This window comes from Lagenorhynchus albirostris, chromosome 15, assembly GCF_949774975.1.
Source record: "Lagenorhynchus albirostris chromosome 15, mLagAlb1.1, whole genome shotgun sequence".
Classification (NCBI taxonomy): Eukaryota; Metazoa; Chordata; class Mammalia; order Artiodactyla; family Delphinidae; genus Lagenorhynchus; species Lagenorhynchus albirostris.
This window is the reverse complement of record NC_083109.1, coordinates 839,762-867,564: the sequence shown is the minus strand read 5'-3', so window position 1 is coordinate 867,564 and position 27,803 is coordinate 839,762. Positions and strand designations below refer to the sequence as shown.

Here is a 27,803-nt window from a genome sequence, read left to right as displayed (position 1 = left end):
AGGCCAGGCCTGGATGCGCTGCCCGGGCAGCCCAGGTCGGACGGACGCTGCAGGGCTGGACTTCCTCCAAGGGCAGCCAGCTAGGGCCAAGCCACGGGGGCGGGGCAGGGCGGGGCGGGGCCAGGCTGAGCTTGGGGCGGGGCCTAGTAGGCCTCGCAGGGGTCCTGGGCGGGACTGGAGCCTAGCAGGGGCGTGGCCTCGCCGGGGCTGGGGCGGGGCCTGGATCGGGGCGGGGCTCGCAGGGCCCGGGGCGGTGCCGCCATATAAGGGGGCGCGTCCGCGCGTGCGTGCCCGGCGCGTCTGGGTCGTGGAGCCGTCGGCCGCGGTCTCCTGTGCCGATGGGCTCAGTGGCCTAGCGACCCGGTTCCCGCCGTCCGTGATCGAGCGCCGAGGCCCGCGAGGGGTCGCCGCCGAGGTGAGGGCCCGGGCGGCGCGTGGGTGGGGTCTAGCGGCCCGAATAGGAGCGACGGCTGGCGGGGCGGACCGCCCGGCGTCCGGGAGGACCGAAGAGCGCGGGTGGGAGGGGGCGGCGGGCAGGGCCCGGGGCGCGGAGCTGGGAGCGCGCCGGCTGCAGGCAGGGCCGCTTCCCGGAGCCCCAGGCCGGCGGCCCCGCGCACAAAGCGCCTTTGTTGTCCCGCGCGGCCTGTTCGGGCTGGTTAGAGCCGCCCGCGCGGAGAGGGCGGTCCCGGAGTTCCGGAGCCCCGCCTCGGCTCGGTAAACAAACCTGGCGTCCGCCCCTCCCGAGAACCCACGCGGCTGACCCTAGGGTCCGGGTGGGGAGTGCCCTTCGCGAGAGGCAGCGGTGACCGAAGGGGCTCCCCGACCCCCGCGTGCGCAGGTTTCCACCAGTCCACAAGCAAGAGCATGGCAGCCATCCCCTCCAGCGGCTCACTCGTGGCCACCCACGACTACTACCGGCGTAAGTAAGCCCCTTGCCCGCCCCCCCACCAAGTCTGACCCGGGCTCCCCCACCCAGCTTGTGGTGTCAGCTCCAGTTCCTTGAGAATCCGTATCCGAGTGGGGAGTGAGCGGCTAAGGACCCCTGGCACTGCCTGTGCTGACAGGCAAAGCCCTGTGCTGCAGGCAAAGCCAGCCCTTGGTCCGGTGGGCTGGGGGCTCAGTGCCCTGTGGAGCTGACCTGGCCTCTTCTCTCCAGGCCGCCTGGGCTCCACTTCCAGTAACAGCTCCTGCGGAAGTGCCGAGTACCCTGGGGAAGGCATCCCCCGCCACCCCGGTGAGCGCAGGTCCACCCCTGGCTGTTCCCAGGGACTGACTGGAGGGGGTGGGTAACAGTACCGTGATCTCACTTTGCTTCTCTCAGGTCTCCCCAGAGCTGACCCGGGACACTGGTGGGCCAGCTTCTTTTTCGGGAAGTCCACTCTCCCGTTCATGGCCACAGTGTTGGAGTCCCCAGAGCAGTGAGTCCACCTTCCTGGGGGCCGTGGGGGGGGCAGGTGGTAGCAGCCTCTGACCACATGCTCTCCTCCAGCTCAGAACCAGCCCAGGCCTCCACCGGCATGATCACCTGTGACCTGGCTCGGGAAGCCGTGGGGAAGCAGCAGCCTGGCGGCCAGCCTGGCCAAACCAACTCCAGGCCCCCGTCCTGAGTGGCCACCACCAGCTGCCGGGCGGGCTTCCTCCCCAGGCGCTGGGCTCATCAGAGCCCCCCTCCTTCCCCTCCCTGAGAGTGATCAGGCTGCAGCCAACACAAGCAGTTGGGTTTTTAATATCAAAACAGCAAAACACCAAAAAGGAAGTTGAGAGAACTCCACTCTTTACTGTCCAAGCCACATGAGAGCCTTCCCGGCACCCTCTAACCTGTGCCTTGCACCGAGTAGAAAATAAACAAGCAGCCAGCAGCCACATGGTGTGTGTGTGTGAGCTCCATGCCACCCCCACCCCCGCGGGAGGAGTCACCAACCCCTCAAACTTCTCACTTCCTGGACCCTCCTGGGGTCCCTCCCTAGCGGGCCACCTCCGAGATCTGGCTCCGGTTCACGTGGGCAGACAGCTCCGGTGAGTGTGGAGCCTTGTATCTGAGAAGAGGTGGGGTGCCTTGCTATCCTGGGGAGCCGGGGAGAGCAGGCAGTCCCAGGGCAGCCACTGAGGTTGGGGTCCTCGGAGTAAGCCCGCCTCGGCCCCTGCTGCCGCGGCAGGAGACAGGGTCTCTGGCTTGGGTCCGGAGCCCTCAGACGTGGGGCCCGGCGCCCTCGAGGAGGCCGTCCTCAGCCTGGTGTGGAGCAGCTCACGCGCCCTGCTCTCCCACGTGCCTTCCAGTAAGGGCGGCGTCTCCTGTAGCCTCTTGTAAGGCACACTCTGGGCAGGGCCCCCGGCAGCCTAAGGGTGAGGGGAAGGGGGTGTGGGAGGCTCTACGGGGCCCCACCCGGGGCAGCCCAGCTTTGGGCAGAGTCCTACTTGGGAGCTCTGTGTGTGGCTGGGGAGTCGTCTCATCCTCTGCTGGCCTCCTGGGGGCAGGCGTGGGGGGTAGGCTGGTGGCGTCCACGTGCCTCAGTGGCCGGCAGAGACTGACCGGGGCCTGGGGGTCAGGAGAGGGCAATTCAGTGAGGGAGCGGACGGAGGCTTGGTGTGAGGGCGGGGGCCTAGAGGGGTGGTCTCCACTGGTTAGCAGGCTGGGCTCAGCTGGCCACCCCGCCCCAGCTCCGCTCTAAGTCACGGGGGTCGGGAGTCCATCCCAAGGCATTTGGGTGGCTCGTGGCCCCCAAAGGCTGCACCTTCTGTCCTGCCTGCCCTCAAATGTGTCCAGGCACAGTTAGCCTGACCCCCACCCAGTCCTTTCGGTCACAGTGTCCAGACGCGGCCCCCCAGGCCCCCCGGGGGCAGCTGGATAGGAGCAGCGGCTGGCCCCGGGGAGCAGGCGTCAGTGCCCCTGTCTCCACAGAGGACTGGGGGGTCCACACCCCCTTATATCCAGGTCTCAGGCAAGGCCAGAGGGCACAGGGAGTGCAGCCAAAGCCTCGGTCCCCACCGCGCACGGCCCGGAAGCTCAGCCCTGGTCCTGACAGCCGGTGGGCTTTGGGTCAGGACCAGGGACAGGTCCACTCCCTTTGGAAGGAGGGGCGACCTGGCTCCTGGAGCCCCAGGGCAGGTGTTGGCTGTGGAGGTCCCAGCACTTGCCAGGAGCTGGTGTCAGGCGGAGGGGCAGTCCCAGCTCCTGGCTGCACTGGGCAACAGGTGGGCCCAGGGCTGCCCGAGCCCCTTTTCGGGAGTGTCCGGTTGATTCTGGGAGCTGTTGGTACCTTCAGCAAATCCTCAGTAAATCTGGGTCAGCCCACTCCCATGATCCGAGGTTGCTCAGGCCCCTCACGAGGGCTGGCCTGGCCTTCAGGCAGTGGCAAGGAGGCGGCCGACGCAGCAGGCTCTCGTACCTTCTGAGGCTGGAGAGCTTTTCCCGCAGCCCTTTGAAGCGGGGCCTCTGCTCGGGGTCCCTGTGTCAGCACGAGAGCATCAGCTGGTGTGTGGTGGGTGGGCGCTCCAGGGGGCAGGGCATGCGGTAGGCCGCCTCTACCCTCGGGAAGGTATGGACATGCCTGTGGCGGGCAGGACAAGAGGGACTGTGGAGGCAGGGAGGCCAGTGCCGCCCCCCCTCCCGCAGGAAGCCTTGGGCTGTGCCCTCGCCCTCTGCATCCCTGGCACTCACTTCTAACGCCCTCCCTCTGGACGGTGACGCCTGGAAGGCATCAGGCACCCAGTGATGGTGCAGGGGCCGTGTCCAGGTGACGGCCCCCTCCCGCCCTGCCCGCAGTTGGCAACACTGGGTGCCCAGTACCTGGGCAGGGCATCTGACCCCTGCTGGAAATCTCATGGAGGAGAACCCCGAAGGACCAGGTGTCAGATTTGATGGAGTAATGCCCTCGGGAGAGTGCCTCGGGGGCAGTCCACTTGTGAGGGATGCTGTGGTCATGGAAGAGGTAGACGTTCTGCGATCAGACACGCTGGGGGCGGGCCTGGGGGCCGCCTGCACCCTCCCTCCCCACAGCATGGACAGGCTCGGGGAGCCCAGTGCTTGGTGGGCAAGTGTGCGGTCGGGACCCACACTGCGTCAGGGCTCCCTGGGACCCGTGCTGCCGGAGCTGAGCAGGCAGAACCCGCCCCAACAGGCCCTGCCCCAGAGGACCATAGTCGCAAAACCCAGCAGAGAGCTTCCCAGGACAAGGGGCAGAGTTTCTCCAGAAGTGAGCTGCAAGGAGACACCGGGAGGGGCGGTGGGTCAGCAGCCAAGCTGGCGTGGCGCTGGGGCCCGCTCGAGGAGCACACTGGAAAGGCTGACGCTTAGCTCTGGGGCATCACGATTCAAGGAGCCCCTCAACTTCTCAGCGTGTGACTGAGAGTCCCGGAGGTGCTGGTATCACCTGCCTGCTGGGCCAGGCTGAGCATGGAAGCAGGACACTGGCCAAGGGCGAGTGAGGGGTGGGCCTGCTCCCCCCACGCCCTGCCACCTGCGCACCATGCCCTGCTGTGCTGCCCCCAGCCGCTGGGCGCCCGAGCTGGCCCCGTGTAGCTGTCCTGGACTCAGGCAAGTGCCTGCACTGCCCTCCCAGGGGCCTCCTGATCCCGTTAAGACCCAGCTCCGGGGGCTTCCCTGGTGGCGTAGTGGTTAAGAATCTGTCTGCCAATGCAGGGGACACGGGTTCGATCCCTGGTCCGGGAAGATCCCACATGCCGCGGAGCAACTAAGCCCATGTGCCGCAACTACTGAGCCTGCACTCTAGAGCCCACAAGCCACGACTACTGAGCCCACGTGCCACAACTACTGAAGCCTGGGCGCCTAGAGCCTGTGCTCTGCAACAAGAGAAGCCACTGCAATGAGAAGCCCGCGCACCACAATGAAGAGTAGCCCCCACTCGCCCCAACTAGAGGAAGCTTGCGTGCAGCAACGAAGACCCAATGCAGCCAAAAATAAAATAATTTAAAAAAAAAAGATCCAGCTCGGGCTCCACAGCCCACATCTCACCTGAGGGCGAAAGGCCCACGGGAACCTCCAGCTCCCGGCACCCTCTGCTCTCCGCCCTCCCCTGGCCCTACCTTGATGAGCCTGCCCAGCCCCAAGTCCCCGATTTTGCAGATGTTGTTTTCCCCCACGAGGATGTTCCTGGTGGCCAGATCCCCGTGGATGTAATTATGCAATTCCAGGTAGCACATGCCCCCGGCCACCTGTGCTGCAATGCCCACCAGCTCCGAGATGGGCAGGGTTTTCTCATCGGAGTCTGCAGAGGCCAGGGGAAGCCAGCGTGAGTGGAGCCAGCCAGGGCCAAGTCCTCTCTGCAGACTCCTGCGCTCAGGGGTGGGGCTGGGACAAAGGGCAGATGGGCTGGTTTAAAATTGGAACTGTGGACCCACTGCAGCCCTTGTGGAGAGCTGTTAGGTATCAGAGTTACCACAGTCCATACATACCCTTTGGAATTTCCTTCTGGGAATCCACACTGAAGCAATAGGAACTCAAAGACGTATGTACAAAGATGTTCATCACAGCATTATTTACACGGTTAAAAACCTCAAAAGGTTTCAACAGGCACCTGAGTGGACGTGGCACATCCACGTGGTGGTGCAGAGACCGTCAGGATTTCATTTCTGATGAACAATTAGTGATACAGGAAACTGCTTGCAATGATCAAGTGAAAAGCACTGCAAATGTGGCCGTATTAAAATATACCCCCCAGGGTGAGATAGGGAGGGTGGGAGGGAGACGCAAGAAGGAGGAGATATGGGGATATATGTATGCATATGGCTGATTCACTTTGTTATACAGCAGAAACTGACACAGCACTGTGAAGCAATTATACTCCAATAAAGATGTTAAAAATAAATAAAATAAAATATACCCCCAGATACACACATATGCATACTGGGTGTCATTTATCCTACGGTGCACGTTTCTCCCATTTCAGCGTCTCTGAAATTGGGCTGCATCTGCATACAATGGCGCCTCCACGAACTGGCTGCGACTGTCTGGTTTGGGTGTTTAATGAAACACCGGGGCTTGTTATAGATGATGAGGTCTGTGCAGCAACGAGATACGTGGTGTGTGAGCGCGTGTGTGCAAGTGTGAGTGTGTAAGCAGACAAACACCAGAAGGAGGGACAGCGCCTTCTAGGAAGAGAGAACAGCAGTGAGAACCAGGCCTGTGTGTTCCAGAAGTGGGGGGGGGGGGCAGGCCACGCCGAGCGTTTGATTAAAATGGCCTCAGTTCACCGAAGGTGTAGGAATGATGAGTGGCTTTTCTTGTCTTTGTTCTTATCTGTATTTTGTCAAATTCCTGCAATGAACGGATGGTACATTTATCACAAGATATTTTAAATCCTTTCTTAAAACAGAAAAGGCTGATGAGCAATCCCAGGCTGTCTGGTGAATGGCAGGCGGGGGGGGGGGGGGGGGGGGGGGAGGGGCGGGGGCGGGTTTTCTTTTTCTTTCTGTGCCTGTTTCCCGTTCCCTCCAGCGGCACGAGTCATTCTGGTCCCCCCACCCCGCTCACCCCGCAGCAGCTCCAGCAGGCTCCCCGTGGGCAGGAGCTCTGATGATGTACCCAGGGTCCCCCACAGTGCCAGGATGGGCTTGTGCCGCGGCTTCTTCATGGCCCGGATCTCCGACTGGAACGTGTGCCGACGCAGAAGCTCGGCCGTCGGGGCAGGCGGGCGGCTTTGCTGGGTGCAGCCCTCGGAGGAGCTGAGCCCCTGTCCCACCCATCCCCCCGCCCGCACGCAGCAGCGGCTCAGGAAATGTGGGCGCCCTCCCCGACGCCCCAGCTCCCAAGCCAGGATGCCAGGGCAGACACAGCCCGGCCCCCGCTGTTCACACAAGGGTCCACTGTGCCCACCAGCTGCTCTCCCCACACCCCAGGGACCACAGACACCCCCATGTGGTTTATGCCTGCCCAAGCCAGACGTGGAGCTGGAACAACCCCTCCCAAGGGTGTTCCCTTGCACCCCTGGGCCCCTGGTTCCTGAAGTGGGCGATCCCAACCTCTGGTGGGTCCCAAGAAGATTTTAGATGAACCTTTTCAGATTTCTAGTGATCTACTTATTTTAATGGATTTCCTTCCATTTACATGAAGAATTTAAAATTCCCTTTTAAGATAAATGCATTTAGATAACAGCATGAAAGGAGAATGCCACCCGGACACTGCGGCAGGTGCCACAGGTGATCCAAGTTAGGGCAGCGAGTGGCTGGCAGGGCGTCAGGGCCCAGGGCTGCTGGGCTGCCCCACCCCCGTGAGTAAAGCCAGAAGTCCCCGGCCTGGAGCCCGCTCACCTCGGACGATCACCTTGATGGCCACTCGGACCTTGTCCTTCCAGAGCCCTTTGAAGACCTCCCCAAAGTAGCCGGAAGCCCAGCTTCCTGCAGAGCGTGAACTCTTCCCGAGGCCTCTCCCAATCGTCACAGTGGGGCAGGGGCTCCAGCTCATGCTGCAGGGACACGGGGCGGGGGCCCCCATCCTCGGGAAGTCAGCCCCTGGTCTATCATCAAATGTAGGGCCACGTCCTGCTTGGGAGGGTCCCAGTGTCCGGCATGTGGCCAGGCTCTCCCAGGGACTGCCCCAAGCCTGGCTGACCCCTGCTGTGTCCTGCAAACAAAGGCCACCACCACCCCTCCCCCGCACCTGCTCTGGGCCAGCGACACTGGCCTGACTGCCACCCACACAAAACTCCCGTCTGGCTGCTCACCGGGGCACGTGGCCCGAGCTCCCAGCAGCCCAGAGACTCAGGACGCAGCAGGAGCACAGCTGACCTCTAGCTGGCCCAAGGGTGAGAGTGACTGGGCAAAGGAGGACACGTCCCCTGCCCACCGTCCCCCCGCGCCCGGCTCTGTACAACCACGGTTCCCACGTAGCCAGAGTCCCTGGGCTGAGTGTTCCCAGGGGTCCCCCAGCCAGTCAGGGAGTCAGGACCCACACCCACCTCCACCCGAGGGTTTGTGTCCCTGTTGGGGGCAGGGCCCTACCTTTCGGCGGGGCGAGGTCAGCCACAGGCCGTGGGACAGGCTCTGGGCCTCGTGGTGGTCCACGAGCTTGGGGAGGCTGAGGAAGGACACAGCCTCGTTGAGGTGCAACTGGCCGTCCTGCCACCAGATCTTGTAGTGGCGAACGGTCTGCTGGTCCCGCACCGGACGGAGGAGACGCTTGTGAACAGGCGCTGAGAGAGGCCCACTGGCAGGGGTGCCCCCAACGCGGAAAGGAGAGAACCGGCCAGACCCCGGGGAAGGCACCCAGGCCGCAGGGCCTGCACCCACTGAGGGTCAGAGCTCCCAGAGCAGGGCCTGGACGTCACAGCGCAGTGGAGGGGACAGGCCGGAGGGGCCGGGCTCTGCATGCACGAAGGGCTTAGGGACCAGGAGCCCCGAAGTCAGGCCCAGGTGGGGCTGCGGAGCGGGCAGGGGCGGGAAGCGGGCACCCGAGAGGACGCAGTTGGCGCCCGGCTTCTCGCTGACCCGGATCAGGAAGGCCCCCAGCTCGTTGCCCGTGGCCTGCAGTCGGTGCAGGGCTTCCGAGAGAGAGATCCGGCCAAAGAACCACCTGCGGGGCGGGGGGACCCTGAGCCGCGCGGCTCCCCGCCTGTGCCCCCCACCAAGTCCCAGCCCACCTGATCCGCTGCCTCCTCGTGCCCCCAACCCCGGCCCACAGCTGCCCGCGGACACTCACTGACCCAAAGGCCCCTTCTTTGCCCATCACCGACCCCAAATGTCCCAAGTGGCCAGTTCTGGACCCCAGGAAAGACCCTGGTGACCCAGAAGTGGAGAAGGCCCCTCCCACTACCCTTCCCGACTGTCCCCGGTCTGTGCGGACAGAGCCCCCCATGCTGTGGGTGCAGCAACCCTCCCCGACCTCGGCCGTGGCTCTGTGGCCGTCCTCTCGGACCACGTCGTTCCGTGACCGTGGCCGCCTTGCGGACCCGGGCCACAGGCGCGCGATGCTCTGTCACCGTGGGACCTGGGGACGCACATGCACCCTCACACGTGCACAGGCATTCTCACGCCCCAGCTCCCAGCGCCAGGGCACGGCTGGGCCTGCGGAGTTTCCCAGGGGACCTCTGCTGCCAACTGCCCCGCCCTTTGCGCCCTCGGCTCCCTCAGGCCCCATCGGAACGTGGGTCCCTGCACGGAAGACCACTGCCCAGCACTGAGCCCCGTGGGGTCCACGGGCCACCCCCACCAATCCAGCACCTCTGGAATCTCTCCCATTTGCCCCACCCCCCACGAACCACCCTGCCTCCTTCCACTTCTCGAGTGTGCTGGGTTCCCAGGGCCCGCGGCCTCTGCACCGGCAGTGCCGGCCCCTGCCTTGTCACTGTCGGGGGCCCTGCCTGAGATGGTCCTGTCTGCACCATGCTTAGTGTCTCCCCCCAGGAGGGGCGACCCTGCCCGCGTCGGCTCCGGCACAGCAGGTGCTCAATGAGTGGCGTGCACAGGCACACGGGGGGGCCGTGGGAATCCCCCCCAGACCCGCCCGTCCAGAGCTCAGGGAACCACCTGGGGTCGCGAGGACACACGCACGCCGGGCTGCGCCTGTGGCCCAAGCTTGCTGGGCTGCCCTCAGGCCCACAGTCGTCTCTGGGAGCCACCTTGCCAGCGATGGGCAGCCGTGCTGGTACGGGCAGCAGGTCTGTGGCCCACCCCCGGGCGGGCCTGTCGCAGTGGCCTTCCCGCTCCCTGACGAGGCCAGCAGGCTGGTTTCCGGAGTTTGGAAGGTGAGCGAGGCTTCACACCCCAAAAGGCCCAGGCTCTGCCTTGGACTCACTGTCAGCTGGCTGCCCTTCTCTGGGTCCCGGCACGGAGGAGGGGCCGGAGCCTCTGCAGCCCCCATCCCCAGATGTCACACAGCAGAAGCCCGGCCAGGGATCCCAAGGCCAGGATGGTAGGCCCAGCCCCACTGGGGGGGCAGGGAGACAGAGCCACGGGCCACCCTCCTTGGCAGCCCAGGGTCCCTGCCCGCACCCAGAGCCCAGCCACAGCGGCGCAGAGCTCTGTCCCGATAGACGCCCTGCAGGGCCCAGGGACGGGCAACTTGGAGTGACCCACGAGGGCCGCGGGGAGACTCACGGCTCCAACCCCACCGTCTCCTTGGCCAGAGCCCTGCCCACCCGGTCCAGCAGCACGGTCCACCACCACTCCTCCTCCTTTCTTGCCACATGGAAGAGGTCCCCTGCCCAGAAGCTCAGCTCCTGGGCTGTGCGGGCCTCGAAGTCCCAGAGGCCCACATACTTGTGCTCCTGCTGCCCACCGCCACTGCCCCAGGCTCCAGGGGGCCCCCACCCACCTGGTCTGATGACCTTGACCGCCACGAGCATGGAGTCCAGCCACAGGCCTTCCCACACCTCCCCGAAGTAGCCTTCGCCCAGCTTCCTCCGCAGGGTGAACGCAGAGCGGGGTCGCTGCCACTCGTCCTGTTCAGGGGGCTTCTGCGGGTGTGGGGGGCATTCAGGGCCTTTGCCCGTGGCTCCCTAGGCAGATGGGCAGCTGCTCCTGGGGCCCCAGGCCTCTGGCCCTCTGCCCCTGCGCCCCAGCACACGCTCAACTCTGGCCCTGGCCGGGGCAAGGGGCCCGGGTGCTGACCTCCGGAGGCCTGGCCCTAATTGCTTCCAGACCTAATGGCACCTTTGCTGGCGGCAGGCATCCATCCACAAGCGCTCGTTACTGCCCCTGTCCGGACTGTCACTAAGAGACCAGAGGAACCAGATGGCTGCCCGGCCCCCCGGCAGGACCGCTCACCTGGGACAGGCGCAGGTACCACGGCTCCAGCGCAGGTGTGGCACCATCCCCACTGGCATCTCCTCCCACAACCTCCGCACTGGCCTGGGGCTGCTGTGGGCGCCTTCCCCAACCTGCCCTCCCCTCCTGGCCGCTCTACAGGGCTGGGCGGGGTGGGAGGGCATCCTACAGGCCTCATCTTCCCCCCACCCCAGAGAATCCCATAGAAATATAACACCTGGGCTTCCCTGGCAGCGCAGTGGTTAAGAATCCACCTGCCAGGGCTTCCCTGGTGGCGCAGTGGTTGGGAGTCCGCCTGCCGATGCAGGGGACACAAGTTCGTGCCCCGGTCCGGGAGGATCCCGCATGCCGTGGAGTGGCTGGGCGCATGAGCCACGGCCGCTGGGCCTGCGCGTCCGGAGCTTGTGCTCCGCGGCAGGAGAGGCCACAGCAGTGAGAGGCCCGCTTATCACAAAAAAAAAAAAAAAAAAAGAATCCACCTGCCAATGCAGGGGACACGGGTTCAAGCCCTGGTCTGGGAAGATCCCACATGCCGTGAAGCAACTAAGCCCGCGAGCCACAACTACTGAGCCTGTGCACCACAACTACTGAAGCCCGCGCGCCTAGAGCCCATGCTCCGCAGCAAGAGAAGCCACCGCAATGAGAAGCCCGCGCACTGCAACGAAGAGTAGCCCCCGCTCGCCACAACTAGAGAAAGCCCACGCACAGCAATGAAGACCCAACGCAGCCAAAAATTAATTAATTAATTTTTAAAAAGAAATATAACCCACAGGGATGAATCAGAGTGTGGAGGAGTCACTGGGGCACCTGCTCCCAGGCTTCATCAGGTCCCCCCCTGGCAGCACCCAGTGGGCCAGCTGGACGCGTGCTGGACAGTGTCTCAGGAGGGGCAACCTGGCAGGTAGGGGGGTGGCCATGGGCCCACCTGGGGCTCACAGGGCTGTCGCAGCTTCCAGTGGGCTTTGCAATAGGCCAGCAGCTCCTCCAGGCTGGGGACGAGCTGGTCCTTCTGCAGGGAGAGGCTGCCGTTGGCTGCTGTGGGGATGCTGTAGTGGTGGACTTTGGTCCGGGCCCAGACTGGGAGGGCACAGAGACGGAGGCCACATCTCGGCTGCAGCCTGCCCTGACCCTCCCGCCACCCCAACCAGGTGATGCATACTGTCGGGTCCGAGGCGGGTTGGGGGCTGGCACTGCCTGGGAAGCAACCACCCCAAGGTCAAGGGCACCTGGTAGCTGACAGGGAGTAGTCCCCATGGCTGCTCTCGCTGGGCCGCACGGGGAAGGCCCCCAGCGCGCTGGGTGGGGGCAGGAGCAGCTGCTGGGCCTGGGTTCGGCTGATGCCACTGAAGTACTCGCTGCAAAGGGCAGGCCCAGGGGTCCCCACACCAGCCCAGCCCCGAGCAAGCCCTGCCCACCACGGGCCAGGCCCCAGAGGCCCACTCCGCGCAGGTGAGAGGGAGAAGGAACACCTGGCTCCCAGTACTGGGGACCCAGTCCGGGATCCACACCTGCCCCAGCCCCCAGGGCCCAGCCTCTGGAGTCATCGGGGACTGGACACAGGTGGGGGTGCCCCCCAAAGAGGGGACCAGGTAGGCAAAGCTGGCGGGCGGGTGCTGCTGGAGCCTGGGGAGATCTGATATTGCAGATCAGCGGCTGAGACAGGCCTGCCCTGGCACAGAGGCCTGTGCCCACCCTGGGGGGCTACAGGGAAGGAGCCAGAGTCAGTCGGGGGTCTGCGCTGAGGCTGGAGGCAAGAAGGGGTGGGGTGATGGGGGGCAGAGCGGCACAGGCCTGAGGGACGTTGGGGGGGAAATCAGCAGACACGCGGGGAAGTGTCAAGGACCTGTGGACCTGGGTCTCCCGAGACGAGCCCTGGCTGGATGGCAGGCTGGGGACACACTGATGTGGGAGCAGGACGCACAGCCCCGTGCAGCTGCCGGGCTCCTCCTGCACCCGGGCCTGCTGTCTGGGACCCTCTAGCCAGGAGAGCCTCTCCCACGGGAAGGGCTACAGGGGGCCTTCCCTGGACAGCAGTGCTTCCCACCCCACCCCTCCCCTGGACCCACTTCGGGGCCTGGGGGGCTGGGCCCAGCCCCCGCGCACATCCCGCCTTCCGCGACGTTCTTGGAGCCCGTCCCCGGAGTGTGCAGCAGTGGGCGACAAGACCGGGGGCCCTGCAGCTGGAGAGCAGTGAGCCTCTCTGTGGGGGTTGAGGGGTCTCCCCGGCCCGCCGGCCTGGGGACAGGAGCCAGGTAGCTGGGGCTGAGGACACCACGAGTGTGGCAGCCCTTGCATCTCAGCCCAGACACACAGTCATTAGCTCTTCCTCCCAGCAGCCCCTCCCCTCCCCCAGGACCCTGCCAGCCGCCTCCAGGAGCTGCTCTCGGGGTCCGTCCTCCACCTGGGATGACTGTAGGCCCCTACCCATCAGAACGGCTGGCTGTGGGGTGGTGGCCTGGAGTCCTCTCAGAAGGCACCTTCCTGGGAATCAGGCTTTTCCCCCAGATGCAAATCCCCCAGGAGACTGTGGGAATGCTGAGGGGCCCCCAGGATGCTGAAGGTGGCCTGAGTGAAGCTGAGACCTGCTGCTGGTCGGCAGAGACCGAGCTTGGTGCAAGACCAGGGGCCTGCGTCAGGGCGAGGTCTGGGCAGCTGAGCCTCGCTTTGCTGGCCCCGTTCACCAACCAGCTTCTGGCCTGTTCTCAGCCAGCATTTCACCTCTTGGTGCTGGGGCTGGGAAGAGGCGTCTCTGCCCCAGGGTTCCCCAGCTGGCGCCCCCTCCATCTACAAGTCAGGGATGGGACTTCCCTGGTGGCGCAGTGGTTAAGAATCCGCCTGCCAATGTGGGGGACATGGGTTCGAGCCCTGGTCTGGGAAGATCCCACATGCCGTGGAGCAGCTAAGTCCATGTGCCACAACTACAGAGCCTGTGCTCTAGAGCCCACGAGCCACAACTACTGAGCCCACGAGCCACAACTACTGAAGCCCGTGCGCCTAGAGCCCGTGCTCCGCAACAAGAGAAGCCACCGCAATGAGAAGCCCGCGCACCGCAACGAAGAGTAGCCCCTGCTCGCTGCAACTAGAGAAAGCCCGCATAGCAACGAAGACCCAACGCAGCCAAAAATAAATAAAATAAATAAATAGAAGCCAGGGATTACAGTGGCCGAGACGTTCAGGAGAAAGACGGGGAAGGACCACGCCCGGGGCGTGGATCGAACGTTTGAGGCCCAGTACTGTGTCCACAGCCACAGGGCACTGTGTCCACAGCCCAGGGCACTGTGTCCACAGCCACAGGGCACTGTGTCCACAGCCCAGGGCACTGTGTCCACAGCCACAGGGCACTGTGTCCACAGCCCAGGGCACTGTGTCCACAGCCACAGGGCACTGTGTCCACAGCTCAGGGCACTGTGTCCACAGCCACAGGGCACTGTGTCCACAGCCCAGGGCACTGTGTCCACAGCCCAGGGCACTGTCCACAGCCCAGAGCACTGTGTCCACAGCCCAGGGCACTGTGTCCACAGCCACAGGGCACTGTGTCCACAGCCCAGGGCACTGTGTCCACAGCCCAGGGCACTGTCCACAGCCCAGGGCACTGTGTCCACAGCCACAGGGCACTGTGTCCACAGCCACAGGGCACTGTGTCCACAGCCCAGGGCACTGTCCACAGCCCAGGGCACTGTGTCCACAGCCCAGGGCACTGTGTCCACAGCCCAGGGCACTGTCCACAGCCCAGGGCACTGTGTCCACAGCCCAGGGCACTGTCCACAGCCCAGGGCACTGTGTCCACAGCCCAGGGCACTGTGTCCACAGCCCAGGGCACTGTCCACAGCCCAGGGCACTGTGTCCACAGCCCAGGGCACTGTCCACAGCCCAGGGCACTGTGTCCACAGCCCAGGGCACTGTCCACAGCCCAGGGCACTGTGTCCACAGCCCAGGGCACTGTCCACAGCCCAGGGCACTGTGTCCACAGCCCAGGGCACTGTCCACAGCCCAGGGCACTGTGTCCACAGCCCAGGGCACTGTCCACAGCCCAGGGCACTGTGTCCACAGCCCAGGGCACTGTCCACAGCCCAGGGCACTGTGTCCACAGCCCAGGGCACTGTCCACAGCCCAGGGCACTGTGTCCACAGCCCAGGGCACTGTCCACAGCCACAGGGCACTGCGTCCACAGCCCAGGGCACTGTCCACAGCCCAGGGCACTGTCCACAGCCCAGGGCACTGTGTCCACAGCCCAGGGCACTGTCCACAGCCCAGGGCACTGTGTCCACAGCCCAGGGCACTGTGTCCACAGCCACAGGGCACTGTGTCCACAGCCCAGGGCACTGTGTCCACAGCCACAGGGCACTGTGTCCACAGCCACAGGGCACTGTGTCCACAGCCCAGGGCACTGTGTCCACAGCCCAAGGCACTGTCCACAGCCCAGGGCACTGTGTCCACAGCCCAGGGCACTGTGTCCACAGCCACAGGGCACTGTGTCCACAGCCCAGGGCACTGTGTCCACAGTCCAGGGCACTGTGTCCACAGCCCAGGGCACTGTCCACAGCCACAGGGCACTGTGTCCACAGCCACAGGGCACTGTGTCCACAGCCCAGGGCACTGTGTCCACAGCCCAGGGCACTGTCCACAGCCCAGGGCACTGTGTCCACAGCCCAGGGCACTGTCCACAGCCACAGGGCACTGTGTCCACAGCCCAGGGCACTGTCCACAGCCCAGGGCACTGTCCACAGCCCAGGGCACTGTGTCCACAGCCCAGGGCACTGTCCACAGCCCAGGGCACTGTGTCCACAGCCCAGGGCACTGTGTCCACAGCCCAGGGCACTGTCCACAGCCCAGGGCACTGTCCACAGCCCAGGGCACTGTGTCCACAGCCCAGGGCACTGTCCACAGCCCAGGGCACTGTCCACAGCCCAGGGCACTGTGTCCACAGCCCAGGGCACTGTGTCCACAGCCCAGGGCACTGTCCACAGCCCAGGGCACTGTGTCCACAGCCACAGGGCACTGTGTCCACAGCCCAGGGCACTGTGTCCACAGCCACAGGGCACTGTGTCCACAGCCCAGGGCACTGTGTCCACAGCCCAGGGCACTGTCCACAGCCACAGGGCACTGTGTCCACAGCCACAGGGCACTGTGTCCACAGCCCAGGGCACTGTCCACAGCCACAGGGCACTGTGTCCACAGCCCAGGGCACTGTCCACAGCCCAGGGCACTGTCCACAGCCCAGGCCAGGGCCCTGCTCAGCGCTGGTACACAGCTGCGCCGGGAGGCTACCCTGTCCTGCGGACCCTGAGCCTGCGCCGAGAGGTCGCCTCCTCCGGAAGAGCGCCCAGCCTCTGCTCCCCCCCGTGGCCACGGACTGGCATGCCAACAGACAAGTGTCTGCGCCAGCCTCTCCCCACCTGTAGACTGCCTTGGCCCTAGGGGCCGAGGGCACTCAGGCCAGGGGGTGGGCTCCCCCACCTGGATCCAGCCTCCAGATGAGCCTCTCTGGGAGCAATCCCAAGGGCCAGGGCCATGTTTGCCCCATACCTGGCCCAGAGCAGGGGGAGGGGGCCAGGTGAGTGAGGACAGGTGAGAAGGGTGGGCGAAGACATCTCTGTGACCCAGCTTATCACCCCTTCCAGCCCCGGGTCACCACCTCACCCCGTCACAGCACAAGCTCACTACTGTCCTCACCGTCTCACTCAGAACTGCATCCCAGTCCCCAGCCCCCTGCCCTCCAAGGAATGACCCGTCAGCAAAGATTGCTGGATGCCAGGCCTGAATCCCTGGGTGCGATCAGGAGGGCCTGGCGAGTGCAGCACGCACACACACCCACCAGCCGGCTCGCGCCCCGGCTTAACCACGCCTGCCAGAGTCCCTGCCACCTTCCCTCCCAGTGGAATCGGGTGCCCAGGCTTACTCCTGTCTCCCCAGAGGGGGCGGTACTCACGGCTGGTTCCAGAGCGTCTCAGGGGCGGCCTTGGCCACGTAGGTGATGGGCACCAGCCCCGTGCTGGGCCAGCCCGCGAGCCGGCGGGCGAGGATGTAGCCGCCCTCCTCCCTGAGGGCGTGCAGCCTCTCCCCGCGGCTGACACTCAGGTCCTCCGCGCTCCGCGCCGTGAAGTCAGCGCCCTGAAGAGCTGCGCGGGGGCCGGGGGGTTGCAGGGCTCCGCGGTGGGGGGCTCCGCTGCCGCGGGTTCCGGCTCCACGTCGGCGTCGGAGTCCGGGTTCGGGAACCGCGGCGCGCCCGCCGGCCAGATCTTGTCCCAGAAGAAGGACAGGAAGGTCAGCAGCTTCCTGAAGAAGGGCTCCATGCCCGGCGGTGCGCCAGGCCCTGCAGGGGTCGGAAAGGGTGCAGCAGCGGGGCTCGGGGACCCCGACGGGGAGAAACTGGCGGCGCGGCGCGGCGCGACGGTGAGCGCTGGAGCCTCGCTGGCGCAGGGGGGGCGGGTGAGAGTCGCTCCAGAGGTCCCCGCCCGCTCCCCGCGGTGCTCACATCAGCACAGGGTGGCCCCCCAGCCCCGGCCACACGACGGCCGCTGCTCTCCTCGACCTCTAGGGTGTCTCGCAGGCAGCACTGGTACCCCGACCGCTCCGAGCCGCGTGCGTCTGGGCCGGGATCTGTCCCAGGACGGCGTCGGGGCGGGGCCTGGAAGAGGGTTTCCCGAAACCTGCGTCTGGGCGGGGCTCTGGGGCGGGGTCTCGGTGGGTGGGGCCGTGGTGGGTGGGGTCTCGTGGGCTGTAGAAGGCGACGCAGGGAGGTCCCTGTGGGGAAGGAGACGTCTGGGTCTTGACTGTCAAGGTCACTCTCGTGGTGTGATCTTGTAGGACAGCTCCGCTAGGTGTTCCCCTTGGGGGAAATGGGCAAAGGGTGCTTGGGGTCTCTGTGTTATTTCTTATAACTGCAGGTGAATCCACAATTATCTCAAAACTGAAAGTTTAATTTTAAAAATTTAGCTGAGTAACAAGAAATAGAAAAAAAAAAAAAAAAAAGATGGGGCCAGAGATGGCAGAGGTCCAGGACATGCCTGACCCAGAGCGGGAGGGGAGACTGCTCTGCCGCCCACCCCCTCTCTGTGGGTGGGCCGCAGGGCTGCGGGCGGCTTCCTCTCACCACTTTGCAGGTGCCAGCCTCCCTCTCAACCTTCACATAGCACCCCCTTTCAAATAATCCAACTCTTGCGTTTCAGACCCCTAAATAACGACACAACAGCTGCAACTTACAGAGTTAGCGCCCAGGGCGCCCACGCACCCCTTCCCAGGCCTGGACCCAGAGGACATCTGATGGGCGCTTAGCCCGGCAAAGCCTCCTCCCAAGACTGAGGTTACCGGGAGTGGTGGGGGGCAGGCCTTGCCACGGAACAGAATGGGAGGGGAGCTCAGAGACAGACACCCTAGCCTGGAAGGGTCCCCACCACTGACCTGCAAGGGGGTGGAGGCAAGTGGCGTCCCCTGGCTTGAAGAGGCATCCCGGCCGGGGCTCAGGCCGTGACGGTCCCAGGGAAGGGAGCGAAGCCTCTGGACGGTCTGTCTGAGCTGAAACCTGGGGGCGGGCCCGGGGCTGAGACTCGTTGGTTCCTTCAGTCGGGTCCTGGGGCGGGGAGCGAGCCCCGCGCGACCTGCCCGCAGCCCCTCAGGTTGAGGGCGCCCGACCCCCACGCCCTGGGCTCTCCGCCCACCCCGCCCCCACCCCCCGGGGGGCGGGACGTCACAAAGGCCCGCGGTCCCCATGGCAACCCGCGGAACGCCGCGGCGCAAGGCTGGGCACGCCGGCTCAGCGCACAGTCGGCAGCACTGCTCCGCCCGCTGCACGACGAAAGGCATGTGGGCGCGGGGAGGCGGGCTGGGGGGATGCAGGACTAGGGTGATGTGGCGGAGGTGGGGGTCGGTTGGGGGGAAGTGGGCCTGGGGCCGGGGGTGGGGGTTGTAGGGGGTCTCGGAGGCGAGGAGGGTGTAGGTCTGGGGGAGGAGGGCCAGGACAGAGGCTTCTTTGGAGGAGTTCACCAGCAGCCCCTCTGCCTTTTCCACATGAGAGACGGTGGGCATCTGGAAACACCTCGGACCCGGACCTGTAGCCAGGTCTGGAGCTAGAGTTCCCTCCAGAGGCAGCTTGAATCTGCCCCAGGCTCCGGCCACCGCAGGACTTAGGGCAGGAGTCCTGGGTCCTGGTCTCAGTTGCACCTCAGCCCAGATACCCTGTCTGCAGTGTTCAGGACCGGGGTCTGCCACCTCTGCCCCAGGAAGGTCAAGGCCTGGCATTTGGGGAGGGAGACCAACTTGGGTCCCAACCTCACTCTGCCCCTTAGCAGAGCAGCCTTGGGCGAGTCACTCAGCCTCTCAACTCCTTTCCGCACGGGCCGCCCTGGCCCAGAGCCCCCGTCTCAGCCCTGCCTTGTGTCATCACAAACGACCATCAGTAGAGTGTCGTGTTGGCCCCGCAGTGTCCGCTTTTATCTAGACCTGCAGCCTGCTCACCTGGCCCTCCAAGCAGTCTGTTTCCAGAGAGACGAGCCCTCCCCACAAAGTTCTCCCCGCGCCCCCCAGCAGGCTAGAGGGCCCAGCATGGGAGCCAGTGGGCCTGAAGTAACCCCCACACAAACACTGCCCCGAGTGAGCCCCTGGGTGGGCGGCAGAGGCCGGTCTGACCGTCCCGCTCACACCGGGCCCTCCACCCGCTGCTCCCAGACAGTGAGCTTGCAGGTGACAGGCTGGACCCGGACAGAATGAAGCTGGACAGCCCTCAGTGCCTCCTGGACCAGGAGGAGGCGGGGGAGGCCGGGGATCGACAGCTGCTAGAGCCCGAGACGTGGCGGACGTACGCGGAGCGCCGCATCGCTCTGCGCAAGTTCCTGACCGCGGACCTGAGCCCCCAGCTGCTCAAGCGCCACCACGCCCACGTGGAGCTCCTCAGGAAGTGCTCCTACTACATCGAGATCCTCCCCAAGCACCTGGCGCTGGGCGACCAGAACCCGCGGGTGCTGCCCACCACGTTCCAGTTCATCGAGCCCCAGAAGTTCCAGCGCATGAAGAAGGTGGGCGCGACCCAGGCCAAGATCCAGCTCCTGCTGCTAGGGGAGCTGCTGGAGCAGCTGGGCCACGGCCGCTCTGAGCTGGACGCCCTGCTCGAGTCACCGGACCCTCAGCCCTTCCTGGCAGGCTGGGGGCTCGTGGAGCAGCGGCTGGCAGACCTGTCGGCCGTCATGGAGAGTTTCCTGGCCACGATGGTGCCAGGGCGTCTGCACATCAAACACCGCCTGGTGTCTGACATCAACGCCACCAAGATTCCCAACCTCCAGGTCACGCTGAGCGCCAAGACGCCCGTCACGTTCGACCGCAAGGAGTCGGTGGCCCACGAGGACTGGGCCAGCCTGCGCTGGTCTGTCACGCTCCAGCCGGCCACGCCAGAGCAGTTTGAGCTGCGCTACAAGCTGCTGGACCCGCAGACACAGCAGGAGCGCGTGCAGTATAGCATCATCCCCGTGGCCGCCTACGCCTTCGACGTCCCCAACCTGCTGCCCAACCGCTCCTACGAGTTCACCATCAAGAGGGTGGAGGGCTACACGCTGGTGTACGAGCCCTGGCTGGACAGCCTCACCCTGCAGACCGGGCCGAGGGCCCTTGAAGGGCCCGCCCCCCGGCGGCTGGGCAAGCTAGGCCCGGCCCTGACCACACCTTCCTAGAAATGGCTTTTTAATACTTACACGCTAATAAAGAGGAGTATAAACACGCATCGGCAATTGAAGGAACAAACCTACTTCCTTATTAAAGGGGGTGGCAGCCACATGAGCGTTTTTCCTGACTCAGCCCAGCCCACCCACAAGTCCCTGCCCCCCCCAGCTCCTGCTTCCTTTTCTAGGGGGTGCCCCAGGCTGGCCTTTCCAGGACACTGACCCCTGGAGCAAGAAGCCTCAGCCCTGGCACGTAGCTGCCGCTGCCAATGAGAAGAGCTGCTCCGAGGCTCTGCCAGGTGGCAGCCCCAGCCCTTCCCCCATCCCCATCACAACAACCAGCTGTGACACCTGGGCACAGGCTCTGGCCGCCTTTCCTGCCTCTTACGCTGGGATTCCTCAAGGGAGGGCAATACCCCCAAGTCCTGCGCGGACCCCCGTGGGGGCAGTCACTACCTGCAGGCATGGATAGGCACCAGTACTGTCAGCCCCAGCTTCATCGAGGCCAGGGCCCAAGGCCAAAAGGACATTTCAATGAAAATAAAAGTACTATCTTCTCCCCAAAAGAAGCTGAAGAACCCCCATTGCGAGGTGGGTTAGGGTCCTAGCAAGGGAGCCTGGTAGGTAACCCCCCCCAGGTCCACACAAATGCATACCTCCTGTTGGGGGCGGGGCCTCCCTACAGCCCATCGCCCCTCCCCACCAGCTCCTGGTGTCCAGCCCCAGACGGGCGACCTAGAGAGTCTGTCCTTGCTGCCAGTGTGCCCCGCAGCTCGGCCAGCAGCTCGCTCACTTCCTGAAGGCGACGCGGTCATCGGTGTCTACCTGCTCCAGCAGCTTGGCCCTTCAGGTCCAGGAGGGCAGCGCCGTGTACCCTGGCTACGGCGGAGGAGGACTGTCCACGGGAAAAGGCCAGAGCCGCCCTCGGTACACTGCTAACCAGCTCTCCGTACACACACCGTGATGGTCACTAGGACAGCAGGCCCCTGAGAAGATAAGGTGTGGCCAGGGCAAGGGGTCAGGAACAGGGTCCCTCCCCCACTGAGAGGCGGTTTGGTGAGGCGGGGACCTTAACTGGGTCAGAAAGGCCCAGCACCACCACCCCAGCTATGGCCAGTGTCCTCTGCAGCGCTGGTATGTCTCAGCCTGCAGCTCCCCTCCCAGGCCTCTCCAGCCACCTGCGTGCTGCTGTATGCCACCCAGGGCGTCCAGCCACACTGTCATGCTATCTGTGGCATCGCGTGGCTATGAGGGGCTCCCTCCTGGATGTCCTGCAGATGGACTTGTCCCAAGGCTCCCAGGGGTCCCGGGCAGAGTCATTGTGCTTGCTCCAAGGAAATGTCCGGAGCAGCAGAGGGTGGGGCATGGCAGAGAGAAGTCTGGGGAGGGGAGAAGGGCAGGAGAGGCCAGGGGACCAGAGATGTGGGTTTGTGCTGGGTCACACTGATCCAGAGCCTGCACGCTGGGGTGAGGGCTCGCCAAGGGAGCTGCCCGTGGGTGCTGGGGCCTGGCACGCCGTCCGAGGGACTCCGGGGGGCTGGCCGTGGGGGTCTGTGTGCTCGTCCCCAGTGAGGGCGCGCGGCGTGAGCAGCTCCTTGTCATGGAGACTCAGCTCTTCAGCCTCCCACACGGCCATCTCCACGGCGCGGTGGTTGCCCCCGCATCAGGACGCCCCCTGCCCGCACAGCCACCCTCGCCCCACAGACTTGCGGAAGGCCAGCGGCTGGCCGTGCGGGAGACGTGGCCACACCTCCACACCTTGCGGCTTCCGGCGGCCTTGGTGCTCACGAGGGAAAGGAGAGAGGGGCAGGCTCCGTGCCTGGGGCAGCAGCCCCGGGAGCCCACGGGGCTGAGGCGTGGCGGACGGCGCTGGAAGCGTGGAGAGCAGAGCTGGAGGAAGCGACCCCCATCTCTGCGCGGATGGCCTCAGCCAAGCGCGCCGCTCACCCCGGGCCCCGCGGCCCCGCACCCGGGTCTTCAGCCTCAGACGGCTGCCGCAGTGCCCACAGTCAAAGGTCCAGACCAGCGCCTCCTCGGGGCTCCTGGCAAAGGGGTGCTGGTTGTGGTGGCGCCGGCAGCCGAGCCCCGGCTGCAGGAGCGGCAGACATGGCTGCGTGAGCCGCGGGATCGTGGGCAGGCGGTCTGCCTCACGCCGCACCCTGCTCCTGGCGGCTGGCTTCAGGCGGGCCAGCAGGATATCTTGCAGCAGCTGTGCTCCAGCCTGCTCAGGAGCTAAGTCTTTTCCATCAAGCCACTGGGTGCAGCGGAAGCAGCCCAGACACAGGTCCACCTGGGCGCGCAGGCCAGCCAGAGGTAGCTCCTCGGCGGCTTCGCGACCCTGGCAATGCCGTCTCTGATGCTGGCCTGGCTCTGCGGGGCGGTATCTGAGGCTCAGCTGGTCCTCTGCGCTGTTCACCTGCGATGAGAAATCTGGGACACGAGGACCGAGGGGCCGTGCACACCGGGCAGGGGCTCGGACACACTCTGCCTCTCCCACGGGCAAGGGAACTGACGGCGACACAAAGGTGATGTTTTAAAAGGAAATGGAGCGTCAGCCCTGAGTCAGAGAACCCACCGCTCCAAAGTGAAAACTTGAGCCCACCTCCAGCAGGGGACCAGCGGTGCGACCCCAGCCTGGGTTGATGGCCATAAACAGGGGTGGCTGGAGCCAGTTCAGGACCAGAGTCCAGAGATCACTGACTCTCCCCCGAGCGATTGTGCCCCGGGTGACTCAAACGTCTGAGTGTGGAAATTACCTCTTGCCCCCCATTCCACCGCCCCTCCCCCAGTACCAGGGCCGCCCCCAGACCACAGCGGTCTCTCCGCCCCTGGGGTCGCCCCGCGATCCCTCCGCTGGTCCACGGTGGGAGAGCCCCTGGGTCTCTGCGCAGAATTCCAGTCAGGCCCCGCGGGGGTCGCCGGAGGGCAGAGAGAGTGTGACCCTAGGCAGTTTGCTAAAAGGGCTGCAGGTTTGCGGGGAGAGAAACCCAGAAAAACAGAGCATGTGGAAAGGTGCTCCCAGCAGAGCTGGTGGGCGGCCCCCACCCAGGAAGGGGCCCTTTCCTCAACGGCACCAGCCAGCCTGGGTGGGAGGGGACCTGCCCTCTAAGCCGGGGAGACTCTGTGGTTATATCTACCCCCCTAAAATCCACCAAAGATGTCTGACCTGTGCCAGGCATCACCCACCATTACTTGCCGTGACCTCATCCAGCCTCACCTCCTAGACTGTAGAGCTGCCTGGACGAGGGGAGGGCCGGCCGTGCAACCAGCAGGTACGGGGACGTGTCAGGGACCCCGCGCTCCTCCTGGCTCTCCTGGGAGACGCCAGAGTCAGACGCATCTCCCAGCTCCACCACAGAGGCCCCCAGACTGTGCCACCAGTTAACCGCTCCCACCGTGCGGTAATAGGCAGTGAGACGAAGTGGTCATGACTGTTTTAAGCCGCCACCTTTTGGGGTGCTGTCTTGCACAGCAACAGATGACTGATATACCAACACCCGCCCTCCCACGGAGAGCCCATCCATGCCCGCCCACGTGGGCGTCCTGTTGGGAAGGGCGGCGACGGAAGGTGCCCGTTAAGTCAGGAAGCTGGCTGAGTGCCATGAATTGTCATGTCAGGAGCCTCAACGTACACAAAACATCCAGCTGCAGGAAACATTCCAAAAATACCAGCAGAAACAGAAGACCGTGGATGAGCCTACCAGTAAATACGCAAGAGAACCGAGAAGCTCCCGAGAGCCACAATAGAGCCTCTGACAATGGGATGGGAAAGCGCTGCAACACGACTGCTGCCGTCAATCCTTCCTAAATGGATCTAAGAGTCTAATGCAGCTCCAGTAAAAACGCTCAGACGAATCAGAGGGCAGATAAGCTGAGTTTATTTTATGTTTTTATTTTTATCTTTTTAGCGTTTATTTATTTATTTGGCTGCTCTGGGTCTTAGTTGCAGCGTGCATGCGGGATCCAGTTCCCTGACCAGGGATCGAACCCGGGCCCCCTGCACTGGGAGCCCGGAGTCTTACCCACTGGACCACCAGGGAAGCCCCTGATAAGCTGATTTTAAAGTTCATTTGGAAAAGCACAACATACACAAGCAAGAATGGGCAGGAAAATTATTACACAGACGAGAACTAGGAAACTGAAGGAGAGAGAACACTCCCGAATTGAGCATCATCCTGATACCGAAGCCAGATGAGGAGGACGCCGCAGGAAACCACAGTTACAGACTGATAACACCCCTGACGAATATAGAGGCACAGATTCTCAGCAAAATATTAGCAAACTGAATTCAACAGCACATTTAAAATGCTGGGCTTATGGAAGGGCTATATACCACAGCATAACAAAGGCCGCATGTGACAAACCCACACTTAATTCGATGGTGAAAAGTGAAAAGACTTTCAAGATCAGGAACAAGAGAGGGATGCCCACACTCGCCGTTTCTTTTATTTATTTATTTATTTATTTATTTACTTTTGGCTGTGTTGGGTCTTCGTTGCTGCGCACAGGCTTTCTCTAGTTGTGGTGAGCAGGAGCTACTCCTCGTTGCGGTGCGTGGGCTTCTCATTGCGGTGGCTTCTCTTGTTGCAGAGCACGGGCTCTAGGCACGTGGGCTTCGGTAGTTGCAGCACACAGGCTCAGTAGTTGTGGCTCGCGGGCTCTAGAGCGTAGGCTCAGTAGTTGTGGCGCACAGGCTTAATTGCTCCGCGGCATGTGGGATCTTCCCGGACCAGGGCTCGAACCCGTGTCCCCTGCGTTGGCAGGCGGATTCTTAACCGCTGCGTCACCAGGGAAGCCCACACTCACCGTTTCTATTCAACAGAGTACTGGGGGGCCAAGTCCTCGGCCTCTTCAGCCCCTTACCCTCCTCGCCAAGCAGGCGTCACACACGGCATCCTGGACCCCTCCTCCCTCCCTACACCCATCAGCAAGTTGATCCAGAACCAGATGCCTGCGTCCAAGTCTACAATCCTAAGCAGCCTCCCAGCTGGGTCCCTTATCCACATCCCTCTCTGCTAGGAACACAGCCGTCCTTTCAAAACTCTGCTCAGGAATAAATGCAGAGGTCTAGGAAAGCACAGTGTATGTAGCCATCATAGTGGTAAGTGAAGCAGGACGTCCGTGTGGTCTCAAATTATCTCCCCAAGCTACCTACTAATTACAAAGGGAAAGCCATCAGTGTCCCCAGAGACAGGACAGCCTGACTTCATGAGCCCCAGGCATGATGCATCGCGGGGGACACAGCCTCAAAAATGCAGACCTCGGGCTTCCCTGGTGGCGCAGTGGTTGAGAGTCCGCCTGCCGATGCAGGGGACACGGGTTCGTGCCCCGGTCCGGGAAGATCCCACATGCCGCGGAGCGGCTGGGCCCATGAGCCATGGCCGCTGAGCCTGTGCGTCCGGAGCCTGTGCTCTGCCGCAACGGGAGAGGCCACGACAGTGAGAGGCCCGCGTACTGAAAAAAAAAAAACAAAAAAAAAACTGGGCAAAAGACCTTAACAGACCTCCTTGCCAAAGAAGATATACAGATGGCAAATAAGCACACGAAAAGATGTCCCCATCATATGTCATCAGGGAAATGCAAATTTAAGCAATGAGACACCACGACACACCTACTGGAATGGCCCAAATCCAGAGCGCTGACAACACCAGACGCTGGTGAGCGTGTGGAGCAGCAGGAACTCCCGTTCGCTGCTGGTGGGAACGCACAATGGCGCAGTCACTTAGGTGGTGTCACCTGGGTGACCAAACTAAATATACTCTTACCATGGGATTCAGCAATCATGCTGCATGTTATTTACCCAAAGGAGTTGAAAACTCATGTCCACACAAAAACCGGCACACAGATGTTTACAGCAGCTGTATTCTAGTTGCCGAAACTCAGAACCGACCAGGATGCCCTTCAGCAGGTGACGGATAGATAAACTGTGGTGCACCCGGACAGTGGAATATTATTCAGCACTAATTGAAATGAGCTATCAAGCCGTGAAAAGATGTGGAGGAACCTTTAATGCATTTTACTAAGTGAAAGAAGCCAATCTGAAAAGGCTACAGACTGTATGATTCCAACTCTATGACACTCTGGAAAAGACAAAACTATGGAGACAGCAGAAAGATCAGGGGTTGCCAGGGGCTGGGGGGAGGGAGGGATGAACAGGCAGAGCAGGACGTTTAGGGCAGTTAAGCTACTCTGTATGACACTATAATGGTGGATACAGGTCATCATGCATTTGTCCAAACCCATAGAACGTACACCAAGTGTGGGCCCTGATGTAATTTCGGACTCTGGGTGATGACGACGTATCCACGTAGGCTCACTGGCTTTAACAAATATCCCACTGTCGTGGGTTGTGGAGGAAGCTGCGCCAGCTGGAGGGGGATGGGGGATGGGGGATGGGGGATGGGGGATGGGGGATGGGGGATGGGAAATCTCTATTTTCCACCCAACTTTGCTGGGAACCTAAAATAGATAAATAAATAAATAAGAATAATAAATAAATACATAATAAATTTTAAAGTATTTTATTTAAGGGATGTCAAACCAACGCACCAACCAAGAGGGCGATTGTGAGTCATCTCGCTCAGAAACCGATGGATCAAGCTGAACAAAAAACATCCACAAGTAACGAAATGCCAAACAGCACAGGTAAGAACCTGACCCAACAGACGCAAAACCCGCTCAGCCAAGAGAAAATACACGTTTTGTTTTCAAGCACACGTGGCCGCTTACAAGAATCGATGTGGTATGGGCACCGATGGGCAGATACATGTCATCACATATGGGTGCCGGTGCCCCCCTGAGACGGAGGACCTCAGGCAGGGCTGTGTGGGGGCTGGAGGGACACTGGGAGATGGGGACCACGTGGGAGAGGGCGGGGTCCCTCTTGAGGACATCTGGCATCTGGCCCCGCCCCCGGGGCCCGTCTGGTGAGCCCTGCTGCAAACAGATGGCCCCTGCCCCCTCGGGTTCCTGTGCCACTCTGCCCACAAGGAGTGCTCAGACACACTGGGCAGGAATTCGCTTGAGGTGGGCAGTGCCCTCGTGCCCCAGCCCCTGGGAGGGGACGGGTCCTTCTGTCCGCCCCCTGGCTGTGCTAAGAGGCTACACCCGCACCCATGACTCTCTTCAGTGTGCTTTCAATGATCAAAGAACCGGTTTTTGAGGGTGATCTGCAAATCGCTGGAGGAGAAAAGTTGACCCGAGGTGCCCCCACCAGGAGGCTGCCCCGCCTTCAAGTCCCCACCCTTTCCCGGACCCTGCTCTCCACCGGCGCGGCTCTCCCTGCCGGGGTTCCATCCAGCCCAAGGCTGCAGGAACCAGTGCGCACAGGCCGAGGATGAGGGAGACGCCGGGTCCACTATCAGTTTGGAACGCAGAGAAGGAAGCAGCAAATGCCGTGAGGCAGGGTCCTCACTCCCCGGGTCCGGGCGCTGGGTG

The 27,803-nt window shown here is 63.3% G+C and overlaps 3 protein-coding genes across 3 annotated transcripts; 2 read left to right on the top strand and 1 right to left on the bottom strand.

Moving 5' to 3' along the window:
* Positions 1-273: 273 nt before the first annotated feature.
* On the top strand, positions 274-1,750 carry PPDPF (pancreatic progenitor cell differentiation and proliferation factor). Its single transcript, XM_060124236.1, has 5 exons — positions 274-415; positions 839-919; positions 1,157-1,234; positions 1,322-1,418; positions 1,490-1,750. Exons 2-5 carry the CDS (start codon positions 865-867, stop codon positions 1,605-1,607), a joined length of 348 nt encoding a protein of 115 aa, XP_059980219.1. The 5' UTR covers positions 274-415; positions 839-864; the 3' UTR covers positions 1,608-1,750.
* PTK6 (protein tyrosine kinase 6) lies at positions 1,313-17,336 on the bottom strand. The gene is given in 9 exon segments (XM_060124237.1): positions 1,313-3,548; positions 3,781-3,938; positions 5,044-5,225; positions 6,491-6,629; positions 7,259-7,342; positions 7,344-7,421; positions 7,957-8,032; positions 16,649-16,826; positions 16,829-17,336. Coding segments are annotated over 9 exon segments (1,368 nt in total). The 5' UTR covers positions 17,013-17,336; the 3' UTR covers positions 1,313-3,259.
* A 559-nt stretch (positions 17,337-17,895) lies between these two features.
* Positions 17,896-20,410, top strand: FNDC11 (fibronectin type III domain containing 11). Its single transcript, XM_060123684.1, has 2 exons — positions 17,896-18,522; positions 19,388-20,410. Exons 1-2 carry the CDS (start codon positions 18,428-18,430, stop codon positions 20,376-20,378), a joined length of 1,086 nt encoding a protein of 361 aa, XP_059979667.1. The 5' UTR covers positions 17,896-18,427; the 3' UTR covers positions 20,379-20,410.
* The last annotated feature ends 7,393 nt before the right edge of the window (positions 20,411-27,803 follow it).